Raw genomic sequence first — 10,697 nt, forward strand, 5'->3', positions numbered from 1 at the left:
CACACACACACACACACACACACACACACACACACACACACACACACACGGAACACAACCCAGATGGGGTTAATCCAATATCATTTACGATAGTTTATCATGTCATATGTCATGGGTGTAATCCCATTTGTTAAATGACTTTTGGATCTCTGTTTTAGATTACGATGTCTTGTAAAGCAACTGGAGAGAGGAGAGGCTTCACTTACTGACCTCAAGAAAAACCTTGAGTATGCGGCGTCTGTGCTGGAATCTGTTTACATCGAGGAAACAAGGTAAGAAAATGTTGGAAGTTGCTTTAAAATGGTTAATTTATCAAGAAATAGTCCATTTATCAAGAAAACCCTGCAGCTCTAAGGCCAGAATTTGCTGAAGTGGAAACTGGCTTAAGTAATCTGGCATCAGTGCTACAGTAAAGATTATAGAATAATTCATATGTCATGATTTTAATTAGTTTTTATGACTCTAAATAGAATTTACAGACCAGAACTTGAAATACTGGTTTAATTTTCTACCCTGTGCTAGAATGTCTGACAAGTAACTTACATACAGCCACTGGTATAATAACTAATCACAGAAAAGCAGCCCCCACATTGCCTCACAACATAACAACTAATCACACAGATCATCTCTCCAGCTGATTCAGTCTAGCTCAGCCGTAGCTTCCTGCTGGCTGTATGTTAGCAAATTCTAAATCTCCTTCTTTGCTGGCAGCTGGAAAAAATAACCTTTAAGCTAGCTACCTAAAAGAAACTAAAACCTGTGGGGGGCATCTTTACATGTAGGAGTTTGATCATTATTATATTGGTGCTTGCCTTCCTGTAGACCAAAACAAGATTTTTCCAGTGGAGTTTTGCATCAATGCATCCTGGGCTCAGTGCCACCAGAGACAGGTGTGACTGGGTTAAAGAAATATAAAGAAGCCAGAATGATTTCCTCCTGTACCAGAATGAAAATGTGTGCTGCCAGACCAGCACTGACACAGCAATTTGGAGACACGTTTGGCTGGCTGTGTGAAACAGGTTCTCTGCTACTGTGCTCATGCTACACAGCAACAGAAGATTGGTTGTTTTCATTGGCTTAACCTTAGCCATGTAAATAAACTGCCATCATTAAAATGCATCATAACAATGTGGACATCTACGTCTGCCTCAGCAACATCTGTACTACCATAGATAACACCTCGTCTGTTCTCCTCTTTCTTTTATGGCATATTAACAATCTGATAATGCTGCTATGTTATAATGCAGGATATTGTAATAAATTGTAAGCAGTAAATATTTGGAGACAACTGGAAAGATTCAGAACATCAGTTCTGATAATCATCCTGATACTATAAAAGGCTGATCAATGCTTTTCAGATTTTTCATACTTTTCAGATCAGATTCTTACAAGCAACACATTTTCTTAATATCCATTCATCCATTTTCTCATGTGTATCCAGTTCAGGGTCATAGTGAGGCTGGAGTCTATCACATAAAACGTGGGGCACATAAACTACCCAGAAGTAGATAAGTTGTTAATGTTTGCTGCACCTCAGCTTAATGTAACATTAAAATATTGTTACTACTGTTAATTAATGATAGTTAGCTCGTTAATTAATGATGAGAACAACAAGCCCTCCTCATTTGTTTCTCCAAGGCAAGTGAAGGCATTTACACACAGATGTGGATTTCTCATCATCATTTTCTCAATAACAACAAATGTTTTTACAGGAAAGGGATGTTAATAAATGGACTGATTGCAATTTCTTGGCCAACAACTACAATTTCTGATGTTTTTCTAAGTATGACCTACTGATACAATTTTCTTTTCCAATTATAGTTTCTTTTTATAGGACATTTAACTTCCATAAGACCAGGCTTATGGAATTATGAAAACCTCTCATCATCTAGATATCAGAGTCATTTTACATAATCAATATTTTTGCATTTCACACTTTCAAGTGGTAGCCAGATCTTTTTCTCAGAGGTTGACATAGCTGCTGATTGGCCAAGCATCAATATCAGATAGACAAAGGGATGGTACAAGTTTGCTTTTTTACCTTAAATGACCTGCATTACCTTCAATGTGAGAAATTTACTCTTCATCAATGTACTTCACTTACCACTGAAGTTTTCTGTGACAAACATGGGCAAGGGGTATATACATTTAATAAGTGGTCTTTAAATTTCAAAAGAACAAAATACAAATAATTTCTGTTCTGCTGCCCCTCTGGCCAAGTTTAAAAATAGAAAACTACTATCATTGGTGTCACTGCACATTTTAAAATTTATTATTAGGAAATATAGTAGGTCAGTATATTTCAAAAGTCCAGTGGAGGTCCAAAATCTGAGATACGACCAGGCTTATGGAATTTTGAAAACCTCTCATCATCTAGATCCAGTCAGATTAGGGTCAGCAATGGCAGCGCCACCCTAGGATGGAGGATGATGAACTATCCAGTGCAGAATCCATGTAGCGCCATAAAACCTATGTTGTGAATGCTTTCTCCCCCCCACCCCCCTCTCCATCTCTCTCTCACTCTCTCTGCCATGCGAGCATGTATTTAGTTCAGAGAGTTTGCAGGCTTTGCTCTTGATCCCTCATACATGTCAACACAACAGGGTGGCTGTGGAGAATTATAAATTGGATTGGTATTATGCGTCCCGGTGTTTCAAGAGGCCTGGGTTGTTTTGATCTTACATAAGAGGCAATATTATTTGATGGACAGCATTAGGATTTGAGTTCTATCCTTTGTGAATGTAAATGTGCAACAAACAATAAATATTTTAGTAAATCTTTGGTCTCTGCATCTTCCTTTTTTGTACCTTTATTTCTGTCTTGCACTACTACTACTACTACCACTACTAATAATAATAATGATGTGGTTTCTTCCAGGCGCTTGGTGGACACAGAAGATGAACTCAGTGACATTCAGTCCGAGTCGGTGCCTTCAGAAGTGCGAGACTGGCTGGCCTCCACCTTTACCCGACAGATGGGCCTGATGCTAAGACGTAACGAGGAAAAACCTCGCTTCCGAAGCATCGTCCACGCCGTTCAGGCTGGAATATTTGTTGAGAGGTAGAATTTGTTTGTGTCGCACAAAAACACTTCCACGATCACATCCGAGCCTGGAGCCATCATCCCTAAATAATTCATGGCCTATCACCTTTTATTTCCCCCCTTGCCAATCTATTATTGGTGCATCCAAATCAGTGTCACGACTTGAAGCAGTTCAATCAGCGTCTTTAGTTTGGCCTTGCATAACAAATGGATAGAAGACATAGTGTTCTAAAGCTGTTTTGTTTGCTTTTGTTTGTTAAAGTAGTTCAAAGTTTTGTGTAATTTAATGAGGAATAGTAAATAACTGAGTTATGCAGAGGCTCGAAACTTATTTTAAGTCACCCATTTTATTGCACATGCTGTTTGCTTTTGTTTGTGTCTGGATAGATGATATGTTGATGTGTGAATTTGATATGACATAAGTCTTTTTAGATGAATCATGAAAAACATTTGAAGGCAATAAGGCAAATACTAAAATGCAGTATTAGAACTTTCTTTTGTACATAATTTAAGAGTAGTTATTAAAGCTGGGGGTTGGCAACATGTTTTTGGCACTACTAGACAAAAAGATCAATAATAACCTTTCAGCATATAGTAATTCAAGTGGTCTGGAAGGGAACTAGTGCCTCTCCTCTGGTCATTGTTTACAATCTTTAGATAATCAAATCATGACAGGAGACTTTGACCGCAGGTCTTTTTACTCTAGTTCAGATGAAGACGTATGAGGTGTCTAAAAAGCAAAAAAGACTTTATAGTGAGAGGCAGGGGTGCAGGTTAAGTAGAATCCTTTACCGAGGGAAATAGTAGTTCTTTGTAGCCAAAAAAATAGTTTGAGACTTTACTTTTGGCAGGTGTAAAGCTCATATATAAGAGGCTCTTAGAATAGATAAGCAAAAGCTGGAGGAGGAGGGTTGTCTGTTTTTAGGTTTTTCTTTATTTACATCTGTTGGTGCTTTAATAAATACTTAGGTATACAGCAGAGGGAGGAAGGATTCAAAGCAGTAAAGGTGAGAGAGGCAAACCGTTTGGCATATTTATTATTCAATTACAATATATATACATATGTAAATAATATATTTTTCTGTCTTGCAATGTAAATCTCTGGTATATTATTGCTGATAGGTGATGAAGTTCTTACTTAAGACTGCCTTATCTGAACGTGTGAGCACCAAACTGAATGAGAGCGACTGACAAGTAGGAGAGAGAGGAAATAATTCAAAATTTAAAGCCACACTCTTTGGTTAAAATTTCAATCTGCTGGAAATGTGTGTGCATCCTCGGAACGCTGGCTCTCTCACCTGAGTCAACAATACATCATCAGTTCCTTGGCAAGCCTGGCTAAGCACAATCATTCGGAGAGCTGCATACAGCTCTAGGCTGTGCTTTATCACACAGTAACATGCAACATGTATTTGTTTAAATCAGTAAGCCTCTAACATGTGAGTTATAATCTTTCTTAATCTGTTTTACAGTGAAGCCATATTGGAAAATGGAGGATTAAAGTGAAAATGTGGAACAGCGCACAGATAGCTGTCCACTATCTGTATAGATATCTGCCGTTCATTACAACTATTGTGATGCTAAATTTGAATCTCTAGCATCTGTTCTTATTCCACTAAATTGCGAGATGCTGAGCACCACACACTAATTTTGTAGCCATCCAACTGAATCTAATGACTCGTTGGTCTCATGGGGAATTATGTAGCTTGTGTTGCAGCTTGCAATGAAGTAAAACCATATTTTATCCTCATATGTGAGGATAAAGCTTTTGCATGTAAAAAAAAAAAAAAAAAAAAAAAAAGACTAGCTTGCAAAGCATTTACCTCTTCTCAACCTAACCTGTCTAATATAGCTTCACAGTGAGTTGTGCATATTTGAAGCTTTAGGGAAACCAGCAGGCTGTGGTTTGGGGTTGGTGTAGTAACCTCTGCTGTTTGCACTCAGCAGTGCTTTTCATTTGATGTTTTTATCTCGTTCAAACAGGATGTACCGGCGTACCTCCAATATGGTGGGACTCAGCTACCCGGCCTCTGTCATATCTGTGCTTAAGGTATTAACGTGCGCACTCACATTCAAAAAGAAACATACGCATAAGGAAAAGTTACTTGGTGCACACATACACGCTGTGAAAATCGACATACTCTGAAATATTTATATGAAGTGGACTTTTGGCACCGTTTGTTTGTGTTGTGTGTTTTCCTTTTGTGTTGGTAGAGGATGAATAAGTTGTTTGACAAGGATGGTGTCATTATTTAAATGTTTCTCCTTCATACAGAATGTTGACAAGTGGTCGTTTGATGTCTTCGCTCTGAATGAGGCCAGTGGAGACCACGCACTTAAATTCATATTCTACGAGCTGCTCACAAGATATGATCTCATTAGTCGTTTCAAGGTAAAGCCCCAAGGAAATAATGTACCACCTGAAACTGATATGTGGTGGTTTATGCCATTAAAACAAGAAAAACTATTCAGTATGAGTAAGAATCTTCACTGTTCCTTATTTGATGGATGTGGGCACACTCTCCTCTCCACCTTAGAATAAGATTATCTCACTAAATTTTAATCATTATATGAAGGGGGCTGGCCACATTTCATCTCAACTGATAGTACATCATTCAAGTCACCAGATATCTTGGAGAAGGGTTTCCTGTTTACATTTTCTTGTTGTTTTGTCTAATGTCAGATCCCAATCTCTGCGGTGGTGTCATTTGTTGAGGCCCTTGAGGTCGGATACAGCAAACATAAAAACCCCTACCACAACCTGATTCATGCTGCTGATGTCACACAGACTGTGCACTACTTGCTACTCAAGACTGGCATGGTGGTGAGTAAATCATGGACAAGTTAGGTAACATAATGTTATACACATACATACAGTAACCTGCTAAAAAGAAACAAGCAAAAAACAAACAAAAAAAAAACTGTTGACCATCTTGGTTTAGTTCCAAGAAAGCAAGCTCACGGGATCGAAGCTTAGTCTGTGAAAGTGAGGGGATTTTATCCACATGGTATTCAGAACATCTCTGTCAGCCTAATTGCAGCTTTGCTTGACATTCAGCTTTTAAATATGGCTTTTTTTTAGCCTGAAGAATCCATGAACCATCTTTTTAGACAAAAAAACAAACAAGAGCCAAAATTAATTCTAGGAAGGTTGAAAACATCTAAGGAATAGGCACCGAATATAAAATAAAATATTACCTCTTGCCTTTTTTTCCTGGGTATATCATTGCTGCTCCATAGATTTTGCTGCTTTTGCTCTTTTTACTATCAGGTGACCTATATTTCACTTCTTTGCACCGAGGTGACTTTAGGGCATTTCTGATGCAGCATTTATTCAAAAAAGGAATAAAAAACACTAGCCTGAGTTCAAAGTCCCTAACCAGCCGGCTGCCCCCGCTTCCAGTGTTTTTATTTAATCACCTTAATAAGGTGGCTGCGACAGCTGTCGGCATGGTATGTTTCTCTGGGCAGTGCCTTGCGGAGGAAACCACATTACTGCTAGAACCACAGGCTCCTTGGAGAGCAGGTGAGGGACATCTATCATTTTGCAGGCCCTCCAGACTCCATTAAATCAACAATCAACAGGTCATTCATAAAGCAGACCCATGAGGAAATACAGTGAGTGGTGGATCAGCCATCATGCATCCACCCTGTTTTTAATGACTCCTCCACCCCCCACTGTTGATTAGTCACCAATATCGACTGGGCTTCCTGAGCTAAATCCCCACTCTGTGTATGTGAGGGCACTCAGATGCATGCACATCTTAGAGGGGAAAAAGCCCTGATTACAGTGTGCTGATTACAGATTAGATTTTAGATTTTATAGATGAAACTAATGATTGATTCACTGAAAAAAAATCTGCAAATCCACCAATAATATTAACTAATTATATATTGAAGAGTTGTTATCGATCTTCCTCACTGACATCTTGGCCAGAAATGAAATAAGATTATCTCAAACTATTCCTGCAACAGTGTGCTGCTGCACTGACATTATCTTCTTTGCTGTAATCATGAATCGCACATCAAACAGCTACAACATGCCCAAAAAACACACATAGGAAGGTGTGATGTGTAGTCTCACCTTGTGACACTAAACTTATAGTAAACTTAAAAAAGAGACTTGTGGGGTTTTTTGTAATATTTGGTGACATATGTGGAACAAAGCAGATTGACAGACCGTCACTGAAACTGAGAAACTGAAACCAGAAGTGATGAAGTGAGAGTTTAAAATGCAATTTTCAATAGAGCTTGTCTTATCTGAAGTTTCTTTTTTGCTTTTCTAACCTTTTCCTCTATCTCCTTCTTCCCATTTGTTTCCTTTCATCCCTGACGGTAATGTATTTCTCATGCCGCATACTTCTCTGGATCTTTTATATCACTTTTCGCCTCTACATTTTTATGGCTTGGTGTTCTATTCCCTGCGTCTCTTTTTTCAATTCACTTGCTTCTCATCTCTCTTCTCTAATTTTTGTCCATTCTTTTCATTACTTTCCCCACCTCCTTTTCCTGTCAATGTCTGTCTTTTCCATGTCGTTACCTCTTCTCCTGAACACCGTTCCCTCTTAAATATCCGTCTTAATGCCCTCCTCATCATCATCCTTACCTCACCCCTCCTTTTACCTCGCTCCCTTGTCCTCCTCTTTTCTTCTTCTTTTGCCTCCAGCATTGGTTGACTGAGCTTGAGATCTTTGCCATGATCTTTGCGGCGGCGGTGCATGACTACGAGCACACGGGGACCACAAACAACTTCCACATTCAGACAAGGTAATGGATCATTAAATCATAAATGCATGGCACCGACTCGCCCGATCAATGTTTTCATTTGCAGCAAGAGGGCTTTACAATCACACTGTGATCGCCTGCAGTGCAGTAATAACACTGGGGCTGGTTGGGAGTCCAGATGAACTCCAAAACTCATCCTCTTGAAAAAAAAAAAAATCTGTTCTACAAAACAAGGAATTGCTCAGCATTTTTCACTCTTGTCAACTTGAAAGAAAAACATTTACCATCATTTGGAAAAAAAAAAGGAAAAACAATTCACAGGACTCTATATACAGCTATGAAAAACTAAGTATACCATTACAGCTTCTATAGGACTTAAGATAAGTAGCTGATAGGTGCTGATAATAAAATGCATTTGATTAATTGATCATCAGCAACTGTGACCATCTCTGTAAAAGCAGAAGTTTTGGCAGCTTACAGGTCTAAAGCATTTAGGTGTTTGTTAACAACATGTTACAATCTTCTGAGTAGTGGATGCCCCAGCAAATGAACCCCAAGGTCAGACCTTGCAGTGCTAAGAGAAATTTTGAAACCCCAAGACAATATCAAACTCACACAGATATAATGTTAATGTTCCTGACGGTACAGTTGGAAGAAGGCTGCAGAGTTGGAATGGTTGCCAGGAGAAAACCTCTTCTCTTTTTGGGCCTGAACAAACCCAAAAACATCTGGAAAAGTGTTCTTTGGACAGATGAGACCAAGGTGGAGATATCTGACCACGATGCAGAGTGTCACATTTCGTGAAAACACAGCATATCATGACAAACACTTCATACTAGCTGTCAAGCATGGTGGCAGAGAGGTGATGATTTGGGTTTGTTTTTCAGCCACAGGACATTTTAGGGCAAAATATGGGCCTAAAATCATGGGGGTGTACTTACATTTTCACAGCAGCAGATAGAGTCCTTTGAAACTTTTTTGGCATTTCACCTAACACAACAATTAAAATCTATTATTATGAGAAACAAAATGATTTCTTTTGACCAGTGCCCTCCTATTTTTAGGATGCATGAACTTCATTTTATTCATTTTTGATTTAGAACCTTAGAAGAGTCAGTGTTCCTTAGCCTTTCAATAAATAATGAAAGTTTAAAAAAAAAAAGTTAGCTTTGATGCAGGTTTAAGTAAATAATACCCTCCACATGTTATTTCTTTATTTTTTCTGTTTATTCTTTTCATTGTTTTTCTGTTGCATTTGGCAGGTGAGAGTTCAACCAAATTTTAGTCTTTGACCATGTCGTATTGGATTTGCCAGGAAAGAAATATGTCAGATCTTTCACTAGTTGCCAGACTGCAGCAATAGCTTTGTTGTGCACTCAGTGTTTTGAGCACAGCACTCTTTATAGTGTCATCAAGCTACAGTTTTTGAACTAAAGTAAAACAGAAGCAGCTAAATGAATCTCAAGTAGGCAACCAATTTGGATCTTTGATTTTGACTAGCATCTGCAAAAATGTTTAAAGGATTTAGTAACATCTGTGGATCCCTCATGTGTTTTCTGAGCTGTTTGATTTCCCTGCAATAGCCCAAGAAAAGAGTTTTCTTTCTTTTGGACTGACAGGTCAGACACAGCTATCCTGTATAATGATCGTTCAGTATTGGAGAGTCATCATGTCAGCGCAGCCTATCGCCTGCTGCAGGACGACGATGAAATGAACATCCTCTACAACCTTTCTAAGGATGACTGGAGGTCAGTAACACAGACAGAGAATGATAGGAAGGGTGCAGGATAGGTGAGTGACAGCAAAGGGGATTAAAAGTCAGATGTAAAAATATCACATAAGAACAGACAAAGCATGAATAAAACCAAGCAGAGCGCACAGGTCAAGCAGTCTCACAATGAACATCTACTCAAAGTAAACTGAGCTCCTGTTTTTCCAGGCTACTTATACACCGTAGAAACACAGAGTCAAAATCAGCAAAGCTGGATTACCTCCAAGGCTCAACAACTTTATAGAAATGGAACTGTTATATGAAGATAGCTCTAATCTGATTACATACAGCATAAGCTACTGTCAAATCAGATATAAATAGTTCTCAAAAACCGCCTTCATCTAATTACAAAGACTTCAAAATAAGTCAGCTTTTATTAGCCGCAGGTTTGACCGTTTTTTATGCTGCACATGGCTCACGTTTTCTCTCCTTTTTTCATTTAGAGAGCTGCGGGCTTTAGTAGTGGAAATGGTGCTGGCTACAGACATGTCCTGCCACTTCCAGCAAGTTAAGGCCATGAAGAACTTCCTACAACAACCGGAGGGGTCAGTTGCCATTTCCTTCATTACAGTTTATAATGTGCGCCCTTGCCCCTGCAATTTACATACCCATTACCCCCGCTATCAGCCACCATTTACTAACCACCTGCCATTTACAACCTAATTAATCCTGCCCCAAAGGAGGCACATGGAGAGAAACACTATAAACAGGCCTGTTTTATATCAGGTGGACCTCTGGAATGAAAAACAAGGGAGGATTTCTGTTGCTCAGGTGTTGTTTACTCAACATAAAAAAATTAAATTCAACGAGTCATTTGCTGCCAAATAGTACCAAATGTCGCACATTACACAGTGCAGGTATTCAACAGAGAATTACCACGGTGCCTCTCAGGCACAAACGCAGCTTGCTTCTCTGTGCTGGACGTCTGCAACAGAGTTACGGTGTAGTCACACCAGATTTGGCAGGGTGAAATTTATTTACACACTGTGGCTAAAAAAAAAAGAGCCGCTGCCAGAAATTGCTGGCAGGTTTGTTGGCATGCCGTCCTTTTGCTACTGCTGATGAGCTAGCAGAAAATGTTTTGTTTTCACAGAAAAAAAATATAGCACTTCCTTTGACAGAATTAATGTTGTGCTGCTTGTATTCTTTAGCATTAATG

At 39.0% G+C, this 10,697-nt stretch overlaps 1 protein-coding gene across 6 annotated transcripts in view; it reads left to right on the forward strand.

Moving 5' to 3' along the window:
* The window catches only part of pde1cb (phosphodiesterase 1C, calmodulin-dependent b), a 117,425-nt gene that overhangs the window by 90,989 nt on the left and 15,739 nt on the right, over positions 1-10,697 (forward strand). For all 6 annotated transcript variants that reach the window (XM_013913241.1, XM_013913240.1, XM_013913242.1 and 3 more), the window contains 8 exons: positions 159-272; positions 2,878-3,060; positions 5,026-5,092; positions 5,318-5,434; positions 5,726-5,866; positions 7,709-7,809; positions 9,387-9,515; positions 9,982-10,083. In XM_013913241.1, the coding sequence (XP_013768695.1) occupies positions 159-272; positions 2,878-3,060; positions 5,026-5,092; positions 5,318-5,434; positions 5,726-5,866; positions 7,709-7,809; positions 9,387-9,515; positions 9,982-10,083 (954 nt within the window). The remainder of the gene's footprint in view (positions 1-158; positions 273-2,877; positions 3,061-5,025; positions 5,093-5,317; positions 5,435-5,725; positions 5,867-7,708; positions 7,810-9,386; positions 9,516-9,981; positions 10,084-10,697) is intronic.

Source organism: Pundamilia nyererei, unplaced genomic scaffold (assembly GCF_000239375.1).
Source record: "Pundamilia nyererei isolate P.nyererei 1_Seehausen unplaced genomic scaffold, PunNye1.0 scaffold00121, whole genome shotgun sequence".
NCBI classification, from domain to species: domain Eukaryota; kingdom Metazoa; phylum Chordata; class Actinopteri; order Cichliformes; family Cichlidae; genus Pundamilia; species Pundamilia nyererei.